Source organism: Hydractinia symbiolongicarpus, chromosome 12 (genome assembly GCF_029227915.1).
Source record: "Hydractinia symbiolongicarpus strain clone_291-10 chromosome 12, HSymV2.1, whole genome shotgun sequence".
NCBI classification, from domain to species: Eukaryota; Metazoa; Cnidaria; class Hydrozoa; order Anthoathecata; family Hydractiniidae; genus Hydractinia; species Hydractinia symbiolongicarpus.
Window position 1 is genome coordinate 17,406,732 of NC_079886.1, and position 23,195 is coordinate 17,429,926.

Consider the following 23,195-nt stretch of genomic DNA (forward strand, 5'->3'; position numbering starts at 1 on the left):
AACTTCATAGTGAAAGAATGTGCTTTTGTTGCCATCTTGTTGATGAAGTTAGCCAAGCTGTGATTAATGCAAGGTCAAAATAGTTAAAAAAAACTTGAAATTTACAAAGAGGTGGCTAGCCAACCGCAATGATGAACTCAACCTGTTAGGTCTTTGGAAATAAGCTAGATGTTGTACTTCACTAGAGAAAACGCCTCTAAAAGCACAATTCTCCCTTTCTTCAAGGAATTATTAAAAAAAATAAAAAAAAAATAAAAAGGACAAAACACATTTGAAAAGATGAACAAAACTTTAACCAAGGGCAGGTAGGTTTCGACCCATATTTCTGAACTTAAGTACCCTGGATGACAAGCTGGATCACCTCGAAGAGATCCGCGGACGGTCATCAGCAGAAACTAGACATTCTTATCTTCCTAAAATAAACGTTGACCACTTTCTGTTCAACTGTGCTATTTGTTTTCTTTGTTAATAAGTGGAGTCGTTACTCTTCAAAGACAAGATCATGTGTGATCAACCCTGCTAACTTAATTTTTATTTTATTTTTATTTTTAACTGGGGTAATAAGTGGAGTCATCAATCTCCAAAGACAAGACTGAGTGTAGTCAAGACCCCTTGCTGCCTCATTCTGGTTAAAACATTCTTATCTCAGCTCTTCTAAAAAGAAAACATATGACTCGTGACTGTTAATAAGGCGGTCATCACAGAAAATTACTGCTCTATCGTTGCAATGTATCCACCTGTGAACCAGTTGGTCGAAAGCTATGGTTGTGTAGTGACCATTATTTAAGTTGCCACAATGGTTGATAATAGCCCTTAATTGAAAATTTTTATGAAATTTCACTTCTCTATCTACGGTAAAAGGTATGGAAATGGTACCAGGGTAAGCAGTAATACGAGAGGCAATTTTTGACACTAGGCAGTTGGCACTGGCAAAACGTTTTAGCTGTAAAATGAGATGGGAGCCGCACGACACTACCTCTTTTTCAACTAGAGCACTTTGGTGAGCGTTGCAAACATGGCAGAAGTAGGCATTGGTGTCTGACAACTCCTCGCTTCGAAGATAGTAACGTAGGGTGCAGAGAAAGTTGGATGCATCGTGCTATAACTTCTGAGGAGCTGGTAATTAAAAATTCCTCTACAATGTTGATGGCAACTGGAAGGAGCAAAAGCAGAAAAAGACTTACTCCACAGGCTGTCGTAGTATAGCTGAATGAGCTCTATCCAGGATTCTGGTACACCATAACGTCTGAGAGGCATAAAAATTAGCTTGTGCGGAACTGAAGGGTACGCATTAGCAATATCAAGCCATATCGTGCCTTCGCATCCTTAAGTGTGGACCAAACAAGAGACATGTGTTCCCAGCAACCCGCAACTTTCTCCATACAACCTTTTTGAATGGAAGTATTAATGAAGTTGTTTTCTTTATAATACGCGATTCTAACCGCTTGGAAAACAAACTAAAAAAGAGCTTTCCTTCAACATTCGGAAGAGCTATGGGGCGAAAATCCTTTATGTTTGATGGCCAAGGTGTGTTGTTTTTAGGGTATGTAAACTTCTGATGCAATTCCTCATTGCACAGGAATAAAAGACTTCTTTAGACAAGCTTGGAAAATGTTAAACAGAAACGATGCTATATGAGGACAATTCTTATATATTTTCTAAGGAATTTGGTTCAGTCCAGGAGAAGAAGCATTTCTACGAGAATGTAGGACAGCTTGGAAATCCTTGAACTTCAGCTTGGAAGAATCAAAAGCTGAAACTAGATTTGGTGGTGAAGGCAATCCACGGAGATCTAAAAGAGGTATATGGCGTGAAGGATCGTTGAAGGTTGAATGTTTGTATCTTGTTAATGGGTGACTACTAGAAAAAAAATGCTGCAAAGTGCTGAAAGCAAGACAGGTGGCAAGAGAATTTAAAGAAGGAGAAGTCAGTAGAACGGATTCACGGTAGCTGACAAGCTTTGAGAATGCTATTTGGGTCTGCTAGTTTATTTAATTCTGAAGGGAAATTGATAGCTTGTGGGAGAAGAAAACCCTGCACATCTGTAGGTAACTTTAAGCTATATCTCTTGCCTTCAATGTAATGTTTTTCATATTCAACAATAAATGTTAAAAAACACCGCTGTTTTTTACTATATTCAAAAAACTCTTTAAAGCAAGATAGGCTCTCTTGGTCTCATCAATTAGCTATTGCTTTGTGTGCTAACTTGCAAGTTGCTAACAGGAAGCTAATTCAATTTTAATATTTCAGGTTCACTTGTACGGTTAGTTATATACCCTGCACAAAAATTCTGTATTTTTTGCAGCCGGTTAACTAAGTATTTAGGTAGACTTATACCAAATACTGTATTACCATAATCAATCCTGGACAAAATTAATGCTTCAGCTAAATTTTTTATTAAAGGAAACGGTGACAAAGGTTTAAACATCTTTAAGGTCCTTGGAGTACCATACGAACTTTTGAAATGTTCGTTAACATGCTCGTTCTATTTCAGATTTTCCTGTATCGTTATTCCTAAAAGCTTCATCTTCGATACACGTTGGAGACTTTTTATAAAAGATTTGGTAAGATCATGGAGTTGATGAACAAGCGATAATTGTTGCCTTGGAAAGAGCATTGTTTTCGTTTTATTAGATTTTAATATATATGAGGTTGGTCTTCTTTGATCAGTTTTCATTATTTTTAGAAGAAAATAATTTACAAAGAGGTGGCAAGCCACCGCAATGATGAACTCAACCTGTTAGGTCTTTGGACACAAGCTAGAGGTTGTACTCCTCCTTTTTACAAGAAATTAAAAAAATATATAAAAAAAAAATAAATAAAAAGGACACAACACATTTGAAAAGATGAACAGAACTTTAACCAAGGGCAGGTAGGTTTCGATCCATATTTCTCAACCTAAGTACCCTGGATGTCTAGCTGGGTCACCTCGAAGAGGTCCGCGGACGGTCATCAGCAGAAACTAGACATCCCTATCTTCCTAAAATTAACTTTGACCCGTTATCAAGTTTTTTAACACAATTATTAATACTCGAGACTTTAAATTTACGATAGAATGTAGTATTATTTGTAAATTGTATTGTTGCGCAGCGACACTGATTAAATAAGTCACACACATAAATGTTGAATAATGTAGGTCTCAAACATGATCGTTATCATGAAGATGGTTCCTTTGAGATTGTTCTTTAAACACGAGAGTAACAGGCATAGTATTTGTGTTTTTGGTGCACCATTCACTGTGCATTCTATACATTTCAGCGTAGTTCTTTCGGAAGATGCTAATACATGACATTGGCAAGACTCGAAAAGTATAAGACTGTGTGTTCAATTACTAGCTTCTCTCGCTGTGTAGATGATTTTTTGCCTGCCTCTGCCATTTACCCACGGAGCTCCTGTGTCTGTGACATTACTAAAAAAAGTGCAGACTTGTTTCAACTTAATTCCATGTGTGTTAAGAAACACAGTAGAACAAACTTTGACTGGTACGCCATTTTAGTCGTTCTTTATATGTGAAGCGGCACTTTTCTAGACATGCTGGTTTGTTTTCCTCTTTTATATCTCTCTTGTTGTTACTTGACCATCTTTTTTACGTCTCACTTGGTGTGAAAATTCTTGTTCTTGTTCCATTCTTCTGGATGTCGTTTTCGTTTCCTAAGGGTGATAACTGTTGTTCAGCTAATTTTTTGATAGTGTTGCAAAATAAAATGACATCTTTAGAGGTACAAGATGTACATGAAATTTTTCATGCTTAACACAAGATCTAAATTTAGGCATGTGTGTGATATTTTGAAATATTTGATATTAATAAACAGTAACCTGACATGTCTAACAGGAAGGAACAGGAATGAATAGCATAAGTTTAGCATAAGTGACAACAACAACAATGACAATACTTTTTGCAGCTTGGTATTGGTGTGTTCAAGTTATATTTCTGTTTTGAAAGCAAAACTACTAAAAGTTCACTGTTATAACTGTTAATAAGAATAGTTTTTTAGCTCGCAATATATATACATTGCTGCTTTACAAAAAGAATTCTATGAACATGGCTTCATTTGCAGAATGTTTAAGTTCTAAACTTGCCCCCAGTAAGGATCGTCAACACTGTTGTCATAACAAAGGCAACAATTTTTAATGCAAGACAATGAGGAGGAATGCCAGAAGGTGTGAGGGTGTGTCAAAATAATTTTTTCTTTAACAGCGAACAACGCTAATACCTAATCATTAATGAAAAATGAATCCTCATTTGTAGTTGATAGTATCACCGATGATGCCATAGTTTCTAGTAAAAGGTCTCTTAACAAAGCAGCAACAATACATTCATTTTGTATCACACATTGGAATGGCGCTTTAATGGTGCCTTGAAAAATTATTCATCCATAACAGGCAAAACACTTTTTCCAAGTTGCAGAAGCCATGCAACAAATTGTTGTTCTCCTGGCCTTGTTCTCGTGTTGCGACACAATCGGAATTCCTTTACTAAGTAATGGAGAACTTTTTAAGCCCATGTTCACAACACGAGTTCCTTTTTTTCCTAACAAAAGGTAGTAATTGTGAAATATCACCACCTAAAAGAGTAATTTTACCTCCAAATGGAAGATCGCTATTACAGCTGTCTTTCAGAGGACATTCAATTGCATGGAAAGCATGCTTAGGAAATATGGAAGCTTCGTCAAGTAAAAATAGGCTCTTTTGGCGCAACTCTTCCGCCTTAGCAGAAAGCGGGGTTACATTATATGCATCTTTAAAACATCTACCTGTAAGTTCAGAAATAAGGTAATACACCTTTACGATAATTCAATTGTACATGCGTTCCAACGGCTCGTTTTACAATATCGGAAAAAGGAGGTAAAAATCGTGTTTTTATGAGAGTTTGTTAGAGACGAAAGCGTGTTTTTTCCAGTTTTTTAACCTCCATCGTATCAATTTCTTTCAAATTTTCAGGAAACGTTAATAATAATAAGATATAACTTATGTGTACTTTTCATTGAAAACAAAACGCAGCAACAAAGGTTATCACGAAAAAACGTGTTTTCTCATTAATAAACTCTTATAAAAGTATGATGTTTACCTCCTCCGATCGCTAAATAAGCTGTGATGGAGTGTTAGTTTTCCCGAATTATCGTAAAGGTGTATTATAGGTAAATGCGTTACCACTACCACCAATACCTTCTAAATAAAACAAAAGGTTATTTTGGACTGTGTTGATAGCAACATTTAAAACAGCTTCTATAACTGCATCAGGCAGTTCTGTCTGGTTTCATTAAGTTGAACCTTTAATTGAGAGACTCTTTTAGCCTCCATAACCACATACGGGCTTTAGAAACGTTTTAGCAACATTGCCATCCACAGTTTTTTTTTTTTTAAAATAGTTGGAACAAGTAAGCTATGTGTATATTTATAATCAAGAAATAATGGCGAGATTCTCAAAACATGACTTCACTACTCGGCTACCATTATCGAGACCTGGTTTATGGTTTATTTAATAAAAATCCTTGCTTGAAGGGAGATTTTGCTTAGACGCAAAACTAGAGGGTTGGACCTCTACATTTTACTACCGTTTGGCATTAGACATTAGACAAGTATTAGCAATACACAACTTTCCGGTTTCAAAAAATCATGCGCACGCATCTTCATAAATGACGAAATTCATAATGGTAGAATTTTGGTAGGTAAACACTGCATTTCACCAGAAGACCAAACTTTAAAAACCTGTCAAAAAAATTTAGCTATATTGGAAAATTGATACTCTAATCGAAAGTTCATCAAATTAGCTGTAATGTCTCGACACTGTGCCGTAACAGGATGTAATAATGGCGATTATTTATTAACAAAATGGCGTAAATCAATATGCAACGTTCATAAGTGTGTCATAGTCAAAGTCAATGTTCTTGCGAATCAACCACGTAAGCATTTTTTACATACACTTTTAGTATTTTATTGAAAGAAACTGATTGAAGTTGAAGGAAAAGGAGTGTTTTATTTCTATTCTAGCTACAGCTAATGTATAGCAGCTAGCTAGAGCTACTAAAGCTGCATAGCCATAATGCATATAAACTTTTATTTTTAATAGATTGTTTCCATTTCCAACTGAGAAGAAGGATTGTATGATGGGGAAAATCTGGCTACAGATGATAAATCGTATGGATGCAGTAAAAAGAAACAAGTTGTGGTCTCGAGGAAAGTCTTCTAGAGTATGTTCCAAACACTTTGTTTCACAAAGTCCTACTGATAGTCACCCATTTCCATCATTGCATATGGGTTACAATTGTAAGCAAAAAGCTGAGACAGTTATGCGTCAGATAAAATCTTCACATAAAATGGAGTCTCCTTTACAAGTTGCTGTTTCCACATTAAAAAATGCAAAGGAGAAATACGTTACAGAGTTACAGATTGCATCACTAATAGAATTTACCAAGAAGGAAGCACATTTAATAAATTCTGATTATAGTCTTCCAATTATTTCACATAGTTATTTTTACCTGTTCAAAATGCAACGTCACAACATAAACAGGAAAAGTTACTGTTGCAGCTGACTGTTAAAGCTCTTCTTAACAAAGTCAACATTCTCAACAGGCTTAATAAACAGCTGGAAGAGAAAGTAAAAAGCTGTACATGCAATAAACCTGTTAATGAGCTGCTATTAAATTCCGATGAAGATGTTATGTTTTATACTGGAATTACTTCCAGAATATTATACGATAAACTATGTTCATATATTACACCATATGTCAAACGTAAATGGAGAGGACTTAAAGAAACCAATATTACCCTAGTTAGAAAATATAAAAGGACACCAAATAAATCTGGTCCTAAATCAAAGTTATGTGTCAAAGATGAGTTCCTGTTAATGCTAATGAAAATTAGGCTTGGATTATTAGGGCAAGATTTAGCTCAAAGATTTGGTATTTCTACTATATCTAGTCGCATATTTGCAACTTGGGTAAAAGCAACAGCAAGTGTATTGAAATCATTTGTTTACTTTCCTGATTATGGACATATTGCTGCTACAAGACCACCAAGATTCAGAGATGTTCAAAATCTTCATTCAATAGCTGATGGTACTGAAATATTCATTCGGACCCCCAAAAATCATATAGCACAACGGCAAACCTGGTATAGTTACAAGCACCATAACACTGATAAAATATTGGTTGTAGTTTTACCTAATTCTCATATAGCATTTATATCCAAAGCATATAGTGCTTGCATTTCTGACAAAGAATTAACAATACAATCTGGATACTTAGACTTTGTTGAACCATATACAGATGTAATGGTTGATAAAGGATTCAATATTGCCGATGAATGTGCAGCTCGCTGTATCAATATAATTGTTCCACCAGGTAAAAGAGGTCAGAGCCAAATGTGACAAGCAGATGTTAGAAAAACCACTAAAATTTCAAAGTTGCAAATTGTGGTTGAACAAGTTATTTCTCGTTTGAAAAAGTTTCACCTCATTGCAAAAAAATTCCTATAACTCTTTTATGTCACTTAGATGACATGATTATAATTTGTGCAGCCTTATGTAACTTCAAAAAGCTGATATATGGAAAGTAAATATATATAATAAATAACGTAGCTATATAACGTATATACACATTGTTTTAGAATTTATTTACAATTTGAACAAAACCACTCTTCATCTTTAGGTGGAATATTTTCTGATTTTATTTAAACATAGAAAAAGTGATACGATAGTGGACATTTATCACAACCAATACTGTTTTCGTCAAATGATTTAGGTGCATATGGGATTTCTTTTTTGCAAAATCCACAGTAATATTTATTTTCCACTTTAGGTGTCTTGCTGGTGGATTTGTTGTCACAGTTATCTTTGTTCTTTCTTTTCTTTGTGCACTGCTCATCTGTTACACTTACAATTTTTGTTGATAATAGTTTAGTGAGATTCTTTTTAATCGTTTTTTTGTTGTTTACATTTATGACACTTGTATTAGTTGATATTGTTTCTGTCACTGCGATAACAAAATCCACTGGTGATGTTAATATTGTATTAGTTTTTACTTTTGAATTAGGAGGTTCTACTTTTATTTTATTGCAATCCACTGTTATTTTATTGTTAACATGCGTTTGAAATGTAGGCTCTGATTTTTTTCTTTTTCTTTTTGGAGTTTCTCCAATAATTAAGTTAGATGTTCAAGATGCTATAGGAATGATATTTACATTATTTATGGAAGTGGTGTACTCATTTTTCTTTTGGTTTTCGTCATCTTCACTATTTTTCTAAGTAGAACATTTAGTTGAACCTTTATTGATAATATTTTTATGTAATAATTCAGGTGCTATGTAGTGCGTCCAGAAAATATCTAGTTTTTCTAATAAAGCAGTCCAAAAGTCTTCAACAAATGGAATTCTCTCTTGAAAATATCCACAGTGGGTATAAACAAAAAAGTCATAGTAGCTCCGGCCTGTTATACCCATTTGCCCTTCAATTTGAAAATAGTAACTGGTGTTCTTTTTTAATGTCATCCTTGTTCCTAATTCGTCTGTAACTTCTTGTAAATAAGAGAGATTATTGCCAGTGGGAATTTGATCTTTGATTGAGAACGGGCATTTTATTTCTACTAACCCTGCTCCACAGCATTCACATTCTACAAGCAAATCAGGAGATGCACCTATATAAGGATATTGCTTCAATACAACAAGACCAGAGTCTTGTGTTTTAAATTTTTTACGTTTTTTTAATTTAAAAGTTGATATTTTCTTTTTGCATGTGGCTTTAAAGATGTTCCATGTTTTAATGCATGTGTTGTAGGATTGTCTTTATATCCCATGAGGTCAGAAATTAAAGCATCAGTGGAAACTTTTTTATTTTGGTGATTGAAGTGTGGTAGTTTTTGTAAATACTCTGTGAAAATTCGATGCAGTGATTCGACCCTTTCTATGACTGTGCCATTCTGAACTTTAATTTTGATTTTTTGTTGCCTCATTGAGATATCTAATATGTTCATCAGTATAAACAAGGCTTTTTTTAAATGAAGTAATATTTTGGTCGCTGTCTAGTTTCCTATTTTCTAAAAACGTTTCTGCTTCGGCGGGTAAAGTTAACAAAGTTATTTCGTTTTCTCTGCCTCTCTAGATATGCTAATGCCTTCCATACATTCCCACAAGGTACTGTCCTTAATGTCGTCTTTAATAACTGCGAATAGTTCTGTTCTGATGTTATCTTAATTTTGAAGCTTTTTTAGACGACTGGGATCAGATGGTGAAAATAACTTAAACTTTGCTTTAGTTTCAATAATTTTTTGACTAGCCTCGTGATCTTTCATGTAGTGTAGTTTATCGAAATGTATTTCACTAATCTCTTCAGCTTTTGTATTTACTTTCGTTCCTGAAGGGATGTTCCGTGTACATAATGTACTGGTCTTGCCAGGATTAGTCATGCTCGCTCTTACTGCGTATTCAATGCGGAAACACATAGTTGTTATATGACTGCATGCACCATAAAGCCCAGTGGTACACAAGCAATAAGCACTTATGATTTGACCACCAGGTCAACTTGGATTATCTTTTACAATTATTGCCCAAACAAAGTAGGGTTTGTTGTTGACTCTTTGCGAAGGAACTACGCGACATTTGAACATACAAGATTTTGAGTCTTCGCTTATTGTATTTATAAATATGTCACGAACAAACTGACATGCGAAATATGTGAACGATTTCCTTTGCTTGTAATCACTTTGCATACGTCTTAGAAAATCAGGCTGTTTCAAGCCGATGTAGTTTGCGATGTCAAGATAATTTAACGAAGGCCACGAGTTAATGCCACTTTTACTGTGCTCTCCAATCCACCCGTCTTTTAAAACAAGGGGGTCGTCAAATACGGTATCTTTCAACGTCAGTTTACTACGATACTCCTCCAAAACGTCTCTCTCTCTCTTCAAGTTCAGGGTCAACATCAATGTTATCACACCAAGCTGCATAAGCTCTGAAATCATTTCAAATACGCTGATAAGAAAGTGAAAGAAAAATTTTTATTGAGTTTGTAAATAGACGAAAAAATACCTGGCAGAAAATTAGCTGGTAGTTAGTTCTTCAAAGGATCCATCAGTGATTTTGTTTCTTACATATAGAAAAGATTTTAAGGCGTTTGTACTCCACAGTTTAAATTTATCTAGGGACATATCCAAATTTATATCATCAGTCATGTCACAAGTGTTTATAGCTAACACGTGAATTCTCAAAAGAGTCACACGTGAAGTTTGTTTTGAAAATTTTCATTTCGCTCTTCGGCATAATTTTGGTTATGTAAAATGCGCAATCGAAATCTTATTTTGTTTTGAAAAGCAAAAGCCGCAATGGTTAAAAATCATTGATACACTGGTGTAAAGTAAGAGAGATTTGTCATACTTGCATTGCTTTTTAACAAAAAAAATTATATGGGCTAAAGCACCATTAGTTCCTTTCACGTTATAATTAAGTAGAACAAGATTTTTATGATTGAGAAAATGAAAAAATGGATAAATATCACATGTAAACATAATTTTTTGAGCGGTCAATCAAGATTTTTCATTCAAAAACGCACAAAAATAATATTTCTTAGTGTTTTTTCATTGAAAGACCAAGTTCAATCTTTCTTTTGTCTATATTTGTATACGTTTTATATAGTTGCTGACAAGTTTAACTCTCTTTTTGAGATTTTCATAGTTATGTAAAATTCACCGTTTTTCGTGTTTACCTTCCAAAAAGCTACCATTATGATTTTTCCATCTGTGGTTACACAGTATGGTTTAGTCTACACGTCTCTTAAAAACGCTATCATCCAATTTTTCATTTTTCGTCGACCGTGGGTAACCCCGCGAAAGACCTGAAACGAAATTGGCTTCTGTTTGGAGCAGTGCGAATGGTTCGCTTCGATAAAGTGAAAAGTGCTGTTTGTTCTTTATTGCATGAAAGAAACAACCCAAACAATACGTGTTTAGTTTTATTCAACGTCTTTGACGTCTCTTTTTCATTTGGTTCTAGAATTTATTTCCGTCCTCCCCTCCTGCTTCCTCATCCAATTGGGGCATTATATTTTTCCTTTCTTCCTGTCAGTTTGCCCCAGACTGACCACTGAATAGATCATATTGAAATATAATCATATTAAAATATATAATCTGAAAAATACAAACATCTGCAATATCAATAAAAATTCATGAGGAAAATATTGAATGCACAACAACAGTTAATATGCAACAACATATAGCTAAAGCTAACTATAACTAACTACACAGTTGGAAAAAGTATACATTTGTGATAATCTGTGAAATCAGTAGTGTAGCATAGACTTTATTGTTTGTCGTGTTTGCAACACAGGTTTTATTATCATTCATCAGACAGTTTTCACTAAGAAGGTAGCTAGCAGGACTAGCAGTGATGATCACATTAGAAGCCTATCAAGCCGCAATTGGTACATTTCATTGCTTCTCAAGAAAGTCACCACAAAATCAATTAGCTTCCCTTGTTAGTTTTGAAACATTTTTAATGATACAAGAATTATTGTCATGGAAGAGTTTCCTTTGTAATTTTCTTATTAGTGCTGTAGTGGTCATTATTGAGTTCAATATTAATATGTCATTTTTGAAGTTATTACAATTGCTGGCTGATGGCGATGTGGAAATTAATCCTGGTCCAACATACAAGATTGTTAAATGTGTCCAAGGAACTCTCAACCAGGCAGATGCAAAATATGGAGAAACTTCGGGTATGCAATGTGTTCCTAATGCATTATTTGCCATTATTTGGTCAGTAATTCACAAGGTCTCACTATGGACTAGTTGGGATCTGGACTATATACTAGATAACGGTGATACTATTTTTAAATCTTTGAATACATTTGGTGCCATTTCCTTTGATCAACTCCCAAATTACCGTTGAAGGCACACCAGTAATTGTTACGTTTTTGAATCTTATCTCAGGAGAAATAACATTATCTGGAAAAGCATTTCTGAACTTTGATGGTGACCTGAACGGACTAATGTTCAGGACAGGAGGCTTCACCACTTCAATATTTCTTTACACAACACAATTCTTTGTATTTAATTCTCACAGTCGAAGTATTGATGGTTCAGTTGTTGCTGATGGACACTCTCTTTTGATGAAGTTCAAGAGGCTTTGTGATGTGGAGGCCTATATTAGAGACTTTTATTTGCGCAAACAGAGTCTAACTTCCCAATACTACCAGATACAACCGGTGAAAATTAATCTGACAGAATTAGAAATATCCACTATTGCAGCATCTATCAAGAGACTGAAAAATAGAAAATATTATCAAAATTTAGTTGGTAGTGCTAAACACAATCAAAGAAAGGAACAAATGAAATCATACAGTTCTCAACGGTCTGATAAAAAGAAGTGTACCCACTTAGGTGAATGTGACATACAAAAAAATATGAAAGCAAAATATACAAAGAAAGTGATCAAGTTCAGACAAGAAGTTGCAAAAGGCCCATATTATGTTTGTGTTGTTTGCAACAGATGTCTATATCGGCGTTCAGTTAAAATATTCAAAGATGGATATGCAGAGTTAAGTAGTGATTTCTATTATTCCCATGTTACCAGCTTTGATAATGAGGCATATATATGTGTGACATGTGATAAGAAATTGAAGAAGAAAGTTGTTCCATGTCAAGCTGTATGTAACAAATTATATATATGTGAAATACCAGAAGAGTTGATTGATTTGACAAAACTCGAAAAAGTCAAAATTTCACAGAGGATTCTTTTTAAAAAAGTCGTAATAATGCCAAAAGGACAATCTCCGAAAATGAAAGGTACAATATGTAATGTACCACTTGAGGCAGATAATGTTTGTAATAATTTACCTAGAGGTGCTGATAGCAATGGTGTAATTATGCTAAAATTGAAACGAAAGCATGTTTTCCGTGTCCACGTACTGAAGCATGTTTTCCGTGTCCACGTACTGTTTGAACCAGTAAGACCACATGTTGTTAAAGCTGCTCTGTTATATTTGAAGCTTAATAACCCATTGTATGCAGAAATCACAATAAACATGGAGCAGTTGAACACTAGTTCGATTATGCAAAATGAAAATTCTACTGATGAGAATGAGCAAGGTAGCTCTACGCATGACATACCAGAAGAAATAGAGGAAAATCCCCTAGATCAACATAGATTTAATTGTAATGAAACTACATTGTATCTGAGATTCCAGTTACTGAAACTGAGAATGTTTCGATCGCTCCTTGTGAAGGTAAAAATCCATTGGGTGTTTTGAGTGATCAATTCTGTGAAGAGTTAGCACATCCGTACTTATTTCCTACTGGAGTATTTGGGTATAAAGTTGATCGTAAAATCAAATTATCTCCATCTAAGTATTTTAATCAAAGGCTATTGAACTATAAACAAAGATTTGCATCAGAGCCAGATTATATATTTTTTGTTCATTCAATTTGGCAACAACAAAGTTTAACTAATAGTATCAACATTGCAATGAAAAAACTCAGAGGTAGCCAGCTAACTGCGGGTATGCTCAGTAGAAATTTTAAGGAAACGGTAAGTTCATTTGTGGCTAGTGAAAATGCATATAGTTTTATGAATACTATCAAAGGAACCCCAGCATACTGGAAAAGATTTTTGTTTGAAGTTTTAGCTATGGTTAAACAACTTGGTTTGCCCACATTTTTCCTCACATTATCATGTGCTGATTTAAGATGGAATGAGCTTGTCTCAATATTGCTAAACTGAATGCGCTTGACATTTCTGATGAAGATATAGATAAAATAGATTATTTTGTACGGTGTAAACTATTAAATAGTAACCCAGTTTTATTGGCTAGACACTTTCAATATAGAGTAGAAGTTTTCTTCAAAGAAATTATTGTTGATGGTCCTTTAGGAAAAGTTAAATATCACGCCATTCGTGTTGAGTTTCAGTTTAGAGGAAGCCCGCATGTCCACTCATTCATATGGGTTATCGATGCACCTAAACTCAGGATAGAGACAAAAGATGAATATTTGGCATATATTGATGCTATAATAAAAGTTCACCTACCAAACAGTAATGAAGAACCTGAGTTGTACAATCTAGTGAAGTCATACCAAATACATTCCCATTCTAAATCATGTTGTAAATATAAAAATGTTGAATGTAGGTACAGTTTTGGTCGATATTTTTGTGACCGCACCATTATCGCTGAACCATTATCTGATGACCTATCTGAAGAAGAAAAAGGTGATTTGTTGCAAAATCGTCATAACATTTTGAATAAGGTGAAAGACTTTATTGACAAAAACTTAAATCCAAGAAAAATCAACTTTTTAGATCCATTGAAGGAAAACTATGTGGAATTGAAAACCATAAATGAAATACTTGAAGATATTGGAGTAGATGAAGCACATTATTACAGTGCTTTGTCTGTTTCTAGTGATACAGACTATCAGATTCATTTTAAGCGTCCGCCAAACTCCTGTTTTGTGAATAACTATTTTGTTGAAGGCTTGATGGCTTGGCAAGCGAATATGGATATCCAACCAGTCATAAATTATTACAAATCAGTTAGTTACATGTGCGCATATTTTTCCAAGTCGGAAGATGAATCCACCGAGGCAATGAGACAGGCTGCAAAAGAAGCTTCACTGATGAACAAAACTACATATGAACAAATGAAGTCAGTTGCTAGAGCTTATGTAACTAAGCGGGAATGCTCCATTCAAGAAGCGGTTTATCATGTTATGCCTGAGCTTTGGCTCCGAAAGTCTTTTCCAGCTGTCATATTCGCGAATAGTAATATCCCAGAAAATCGCTATAAAGTTTGCCGTAGTGAGGAAGAGATCAAAGAACTACCAGAAGATAGTATTGATATATTCAAGCGGAATATGTTAGATAGGTACATAGATAGACTTAATGCAAAATTTTCGAAAAGGAAATATGCTATCGTTGATGCATTGTGTTATGCAGAATCTCTTTCCCATTATTACTTGAAAACAAATGATCATTCAGAAAACGATAATCAGCCTACAGTTCTAGTCGATGATATCATTGAAGAAAACCATAACCCAAATATGTACCCAAGTGTATTGCCACTTATGTCATCAAAAGAAAAGCTAAAATGTCGAAGGGTTAAATCTGTGTTGCGGTATCACGTACCGAACAGGCACAAAAAAACAGAAGAATATGCCCATCACATGTTGTTCATGTTTTTCCCATTTCCAGATGAATCTACATTAAAGTGTCCAGATACTGGTAGTTATATGAATAAGTTGATGCAACCAACAGTGCTGGACATTGTCAATGAGAATAAAATTTTTTTTGAACCATTCTCAGATTTAATGGAAGATGCAATCAATAATTATCACAGGGACATGGTTGATAACTTAGATTCATATGCTCAGCAAGAGAATGATGAAGTACAGGAATTATTGAACACTGCTAAGACAATTGAAGATTATGAAGATGAATGTCTTCTTGATGAGGAATCTGTGCTACCTTCTACTATAGGTAACAACACTTCACCAATTCATGATGATGAATGAAATCAATGCAAATATAAGGACATTGAACCATAAACAGAGAGAAATATTTGAAGTTGTTATAAAATGGTCAAGAGATTGCATTAAAAATTTATCAACTACTGTGAAATCACAAATTGATCCAATATACATATTTTTGACAGGTAGTGGTGGTTGTGGAAAGTCGCACCTTGTGAAAACTATTTACCACTCATTGACAAAAACACTGTCTTATCATTCTGGGGAATATGACAAACCAAAAGTATTACTTCTTGCACCAACTGGAGTAGCTGCAGTTAACATTAATGGGACCACAATTCACTCAGGATTAGCTATACCTGTAGGAAATTTTAAAAAATCCATCCCTAAATTAAGTGACAAGAAGCGTGCAACATTAAGACAAAAGTTATCGGAATTGAAAATTATTATCATTGATGAAATTTCAATGGTTTCAAATTACTTACTGTTACATATTCATCAAAGATTGGTCGAAATATTTGGCGTGTCACAGGAAATCATGTTTGCAGGGATATCTGTGATTGCATGTGGTGATTTTTATCAACTCCCTCCTATTCAGCAAAGACCAGTATATGCAGAATATCAGGATGCAATGCTAAATATGTTTTCACTGTGGAGGCATTTCAGAATTGCAGAACTCACCGAAGTTATGCGCCAGAAAGGTGACAACTCTTTGATTGATTTGCTCAACAAAATCAGAATCGCAGGGTTGGATGATGATGCCGAAACTCTTCTAAAATCCAGGTTCATTTCTGATAGTGACGATGATTATCCAAAAAATGCTGTACATATATGGGCAGAAAATAAACCTGTATCGGATCACAACAATTGTATGCTCGAAAAACTGGACACTCCCTCAGTGAAGATTGATTCCATCGATACCATTCCGAAAGATGTACCAACTTCTCTTATAGAGAAAGCGCGACATCGAGGTCAAATGGAAACTGGAGGACTTGCTCGCACTTTAACGTTGAAAGTTGGTGCAAAGGTTATGTTGACTGCTAACATTGATATTGAAAGCAAACTCACATAGACAAATAGGAACTGTTTATCATATTAAGATGGATAGTGTAGTTAATGACCTTAAGGTGATTTATGTTAAATTTGAAGATGACAGTATTGGAATTAAGCAAAAGAATGCAGATATATATAGAAAACATAAAAATGTAGTACCTATAACAAAATCAGAAACCAATATTTTCCTCAAAAAGAGTGCTTCATCTGTGACTATTAAAAGAACACAATTTCCATTAATGTTAGCATGGGCATGTACTGTGCATAAAGTTCAAGGTAAGCAATTTCCAGAGGTAGTGGTGAGCTTCAATCTGCTGAAACAGAGAAGTTTTAATTATGGTCAAATGTATGTAGCACTGAGTAGAGTGACTGCTATGAAAGGATTATATCTTATAGGAGAATACAAGTCATCTGCTATACGTGCTGATCCAAAAGCCATTTTAGAATACGAAACATTGCGAAATAATTATATCATGACCCCTATCAATCGTTTATGTAAAGATGAATCATCATTGACCGTCATGTTGCTGAATGTACGATCACTGAAAAAACATGCCACTGATATTTTATCAGATGAAGCTTTATGTGATATTGACATATTGTGTCTTACTGAAACTCAGATTTCCAACAATGATGACTTGGGTTTGATCATATCGACCATGAATCAATTCACAGTAGAGCATAGTGTAAGCAATGATAAATTTTGCAGCTTAGCATGTTGTGTTCAATCAAATATCAAGATTGTTGATATTTGGACGTTAAAAGGCGCGCTGCTGGTTACTGTAAAAGTGTATGCTATTCAGAAACAAGAGTTCAATATTTTGTTGTTATATCGTAAGCAATCACTATCAGTGGCGAACTTTCTGTATGTAATATCACACTTCATGTCTGTCTGTCAAGATAATATACATATTATTTTAGGAGACTTTAACATTAATGCATTGAACACAACTGATAACTCTTCTATTCAACTTGAAAATGCATTAAGAAATTACGACCTTATTGTCAATGAACCGACTCACATTTCAGGATCACTTATTGACCATGTGTACATTAAAAAGGATATTTGTGACTGGCTGAATGTAATCTATATGATAAAAAATGTTTTTTTTTCAGATCATGATGCAGTGAAAGTCAAAATAGCAACACTTCCACAATTTACTTTTGGTCAGTCCTTTTTTTTTCTTTTTTTGTGTGTGTGTGTGTGTGTTTGTGCGCTTTGTGTTACAAAGTCGATACAGTCTGACAGGAATAATTTGTATTACCTTTATAATTTTAGGCGTCAGCCAATACACCGTCTGACTACAAATGTGTTCCAAGGAGTCGCGATTTTTTTGCAAATTGCGTTGTCGGAATAAACGAATTATGCTTATCTCCTTGAAGAATTTAGTCATATAACGATTAAATGATTTTTATGTTAATTCATGATATGTGACGTCATGGGTGACAAGATGAAAACATTGCATTAGATCCTCTTCACATATGTTCACTGCACTTACCGCCTGCCACCCATGATGATTGAATAGCCTATATAAACGTGATTTATTACGTTATATTTATCAAGATAATGATGAGATGCTAAGCTAAAATATCATAATTATGATAGAAATTAATCAGGTTTCTCAGAAAATTTTTTTAACAATTTAAAACAGATAGTGATACGTGTCTCAATCGATTTTCTAACTTTTGTAATTGCTCAAGTTTCTTTACAAGAAGTCGTTCTGTTAATGAGAATTTTACGTGGTTGGAGACGGTTTTTTTATTTTTTCTTAGTTTTTTTATTTAGTGGTTCCAGGACTGAGACACAAAGGACTGACTGACAACATGCAAGTTGAGATTATTATATAAGATGTTTATAAGGATGCATACTTGAAATTCATGTCTCATGTCCTGGTAGTTTTCAGTTCATTGACTTATTATCTTATTGTTGTTCAAATGTTTTTGATAAAACAGCATATAATTTTTATATTTTACAAAGACAAACTTTCATGTAAACTATCTTTTGCTGTTTATTGTATATTGAGAAACTGTGATTTTTAAAGATGTTTATAACGCATGTGAGCTCAATAATTATATGAAGCAGTCTGCACAACACACGAAGTGTTACAGATGAATAATTGACAGTCATCATCTCGGCGGTGTATTAGAAAAAGCGAGAACTCATTGGTTATAATCCTTCACATGATAAACACTATTGTATCCATTGACAATCAAAAGCAAATTCTATGAAAATAAAGCAAGTGGTGATAGACAGTTTATTGAACCAAACGATTATACGAAAGCATGAATGAAGCACACATGTTTCAAGCTTTACATTACAAGTATCCTTCGCTCCATTCATAGAAATGGTGATTGAAACCGAATAGATACAGGTGATTAAAATATAGTACAACGAAGTCAACACACAAAAACAAGCATGCGTGTTACACCAGTGATTATATAGAAAGAACATAAAGTTATAGCTGTTATTAGCTGTGTGTCTTATTTTCAGACATGAACCTACCCTATGAAGAGAGTGAATGACCCGGCAAGATTTACCAACTTTGCTGATCAACTTATTCATTGTTCTTTTTTTCCGGAGAGACACATTCGTTGAATTTAGAAAACCAACAAAATGGTCACGGTACTATTCATCACATGTACAGTCCGACATTCGTTTTGGTAGTAATGCTTTTGGAAGTTATTTGCATCCACTTCATATTAAGCGTGTTGTGTAGGCGTGTGTGCGTGTTTGTGCAGGACGAAGAACATTGAATTATTGAAACAAACCTTGATAAATAAATGTGAAAATATACATAACAAGTTGATAATTTTCTACCAGTTTTATTGAAACCTAATTTTTGGTACATGGACCTGCCCTATCAGGAGAGATTTTGTAAGCGAAAGTTTGTGTGATTTTCTACAAGTTTTTTATTTTTTTATTCTTATAAAAGGAGTTTCATATGACTCTGCCTTACCCACGTGTGAATATTTACGCGCACTTCATCTCGTGCTCCAGATATGACAATGGCGTCGTCAATCAACTCCTTTGCCGTCAAAAGTCGTATATAATAACTTCTTGATGCCTTATCCGTTTTACTTGAAATTTGCAAAGAAATTTCATCCAGTCCATCGCTGTGATGAACCAAAAAAATAGGAAAGACTTTCTATACTTAGTATTTTACTGGCTCTAGAGAATAAGATTACGTGATGACCCGTATGTCGAAAAATAATTCAATTAACTGCTAAAACATCTCGCTGTAACGCAGAAGGAACTGAAACAATATTAATATCCAATATTAAGACTCAGAATCAAATTATCAATAGGAAGCAAAAGTCGTCTCCAGTGCTTCTTAGTTTTTTTCATTGGTACGCGCATGCGGCTTTCGTAGCAAGAGCCATACAGCCCTGGGTTCGACGTTGGGTATGAAGCGTAAAACCCGTTTTCCACTCAGCGGAGTTAGAAATTCTGAACTTTCAAACTGCACTTTTTTGTCTCAACCAATCGGAGTGCGTATATTTTCCGCCCGTGCGGTCTGTGCGCTGAGTGAAAAACGGGCTTAAGGGACAAACTGTGTTTTTCTGCTGTTTGTTAGTGGACTTTAATCGGATTATAACTCAAACAACCTCGTTCTCAGGGCATTTTGTCTGTTTTTGCTGTGGGTAGCTACAAAAAGATACGCAACACCGTCTACCATTTCAAAATTTCGCCAGACTAAACAAATCTAGTCATGTGATTCAAAAATCTAAAGTTCACGGCTCAAATGAGCGCCCTGCAGCTTAGAACCGAAAAAGGGAGCGCTCAATTTGAAACTAAGATCTTGGAGGCGCTCATTTGACATGAAAACCAAAAAATCTTTGGCTTGAAATTATTTGTAGACTTTTTAAGTATGGTAATTTGCAAATATGTTCTGTTAAAAGTTGCAAGTTGAGAAATTTATATTTGCTTTCTTTCTTCCCCATTGGGAACTTTTTGTTCCTTCTGCTCAAATTTACTGGACTGCTAACTAATTCTTGCTTCTTTCAATCAGCGCCCCCCCTCAAACGAGCCACCCACTTAGAGGATGTCGAAAGGGCGCTCATTCAAATTACTATTTCGTGTCAGAGTTGCCTGTTAGCAGGAGCGGTTTCAATGTATGTCAACCCTGTCGCGTGACAGGGTAGTAAAAAACATTACGAAAATCTCCCGGAATATACATGTCGCGCCGAATACGCAACTCTTGCTACGCATCATGACATACTAAATAAAATTGGCTGGATCCGCCCCTGGTTAAAAACAAAATAAAGATGATAAAAACCCGGGTATAGTTATATGAACATTGAAAGCGAAAGTGAAATTTTGTGGTGCGACCCCGTTTTTAGGTATTGGAGCGACACGAACAGCCAAGCGAGGAGATACGGATTGTATGACGTGGCACTCTCTCATGCTGAATGCATAACTGTTAAAAATCGATGTTATGAAATAACGTTACCTCCATTTCTTTGCGCGCAGGAAAAACACGGCACTATGATTGAGTGTCCTTTGTATCGACTCTTTATATTTGAGTAAAACAAAGCGCTTTATAATTTTCTGCGAATACTTTCTCTCTAAAAAGATGGTTACAATGATATTTTAGGCGAGACCAAGTTGATAAGTCATTGTACTAGCCAAGTATACTTAGCACTCTTATTTCGAAAAAACGAGCGTGGAAATGAAATGTTGTGGAAGGTTGAGCTGGGTAGCTATGTCGGCTATCATTGTACGGGCGAGACCGACTCATTTTTTGTCAAATAAAAAATAAAAATAAAATTCACTATAGAAACAGAAAACCCGAAACATTGATGTATAATATTCACCAGATACTTTATACTAATATACAACGAAAATATAATTCATCGCGGTCTGTAATGACGAAGATAGAACATTTCTGATTTGCTGTTTTCCTTCTTTATTTATTTATTTTTATTTTACCAATCACAGTGTATGATAAAATTCATTACAGCACCAGGGAAAAGTAACAGGTGTCTTTTTATGGTATTTTTTTATATTTTTTGTGTCCACCTGTTGTTCACTAATAGTGAAAATCGACAAGCAAAAAGAAAAGAGCAACATGCGTAATTAATTTTGTAAAATTTGAAATACATGCCAACACGGAATTTTCTCCTCAACTTTTTGAACTTCTTTTTTTTTTGTTTTTTTTTCAAATATTTTTTTTAATTCCCTTCATTATCATTTTAAATGCATATTTTATTTAATTTTTTTGTTTCTTAATGAGATTGATCAGCCCTATATTTGCATAATATTTTATTTTACTTTTGCAATTTTTACACTTTTTAAATAAGGAGTACTCTGGGCACGAGGTTGTGAAATACATGTAAATAATTCGTGGAAAATATACTTGAGATGAAAAACAAAATTTTTGGTTTTATATTTTCACAAATCGACACTTTGGAATATTCCATGGTAAATATTTTCTGTATATATATAAACAATTCGAACAATTCTGAAAGATTAATTTAATTAAAATAACAGTGTACAACAATATTTGTGATCAAATTCGTAGCGCAGTCTTCGTTCTTTACGAATATCAAGATACGCACAAAGCCGGCGTAGCACTAAGGTCGCGGGGTCAGGTCGGACTTTAAAAGTCGTGACGTTACGGCATCGGTTAAAAAATCGGTCGAAGATACGGTAAAATATTGACCTCAAGTTTTCGCCGGACATGTAACTCGGTTTACCGTAAAAATTTGTAACTCCCTAACTCACCAACTCGCAACTTCCTAACTTCCCGGTTTTATAAGTCGAACATTTCCTAGACTAGATATTTTTTTCTCATAAAAGTCAGGGAAATACATCACTTTTTTCTGATAAGTCAGGGGCAAAAATTCTCTGCACCTGCTATGAACCCCTGGTATATAAGGTTGAACTGGGAATCATGATTGCATATTTTCCTGCAGAGCAATGAACAAACCTCAATAAAACTTAGCCACTATATAATAAGAATGAAACAGCCAATGGTCATCCAAATTTTTGTTGTAATTTGTGAAAATTATTTCTCGCTCTAAGTTGTATTTGTGAACAAAATTTTATGTGAAAATGCATAATGTCGATATCATTTGTTCGGAAACTTTTCTAATAGAAATTTCATCTTTTCAAATATTTTGCAGAAATGAGCTTCTAGAATTTAATTTTTATCACCTTTAATTTGAAGCATATTTTGTGAGAAAGACTACTCTTTCCAAAACTATACCATTTTCTTAAAATTTTGTTCGGATTTTTTTTCCAGGAAATGCTGTACATGTGTACGTACATGATGTATCACCTGTAAAAACGTCAAGAAGGAACAATAATGTGGCGTATTTCAATATGAAACTTCAGGCGGAAGACAAAAATTACCGTGGAATTTCCTATCGTATGGATTTGAAGGAGGCATTCGATTCTGCAATGGAACATAAATCGCCAGTAAAAATAACCACCGTTGTAACCAGGCCGAATAAGTTCTCAAATGAACTCATGGATTTAGAAGTTACGAAAGATTCCAATGTAGAACCGACAGATGCGTCCTTTGAATCAAAGCCAATGACAGTACAATCTGTAGATGTCACAGTCAAGGAGATCAAAGGCGAAAACCATGTGAACCAGTTGGTTAATGTAAAGGGTTATTTAACTGTCGAAGACAGACCGACAACACTCATTACAACAAAGTATTCTGTTGAGCCAATCCTAATGAAAAC

General features: G+C 34.6%; 2 protein-coding genes across 2 annotated transcripts; both read left to right on the forward strand.

Moving 5' to 3' along the window:
• The first annotated feature begins 5,651 nt into the window (after positions 1-5,651).
• Positions 5,652-7,675, forward strand: LOC130621323 (uncharacterized). The gene is made up of 6 exons (XM_057436621.1): positions 5,652-5,665; positions 5,772-5,804; positions 6,071-6,374; positions 6,470-7,343; positions 7,496-7,553; positions 7,609-7,675. The coding sequence occupies exons 1-6, from the start codon at positions 5,652-5,654 to the stop codon at positions 7,673-7,675; spliced, it is 1,350 nt and encodes a 449-aa protein (XP_057292604.1).
• A 3,701-nt stretch (positions 7,676-11,376) lies between these two features.
• Positions 11,377-17,883, forward strand: LOC130621325 (uncharacterized). Its single transcript, XM_057436622.1, has 7 exons — positions 11,377-11,806; positions 11,919-13,076; positions 13,175-13,630; positions 13,732-15,459; positions 15,635-16,507; positions 16,599-17,584; positions 17,782-17,883. Exons 1-7 carry the CDS (start codon positions 11,377-11,379, stop codon positions 17,881-17,883), a joined length of 5,733 nt encoding a protein of 1,910 aa, XP_057292605.1.
• The last annotated feature ends 5,312 nt before the right edge of the window (positions 17,884-23,195 follow it).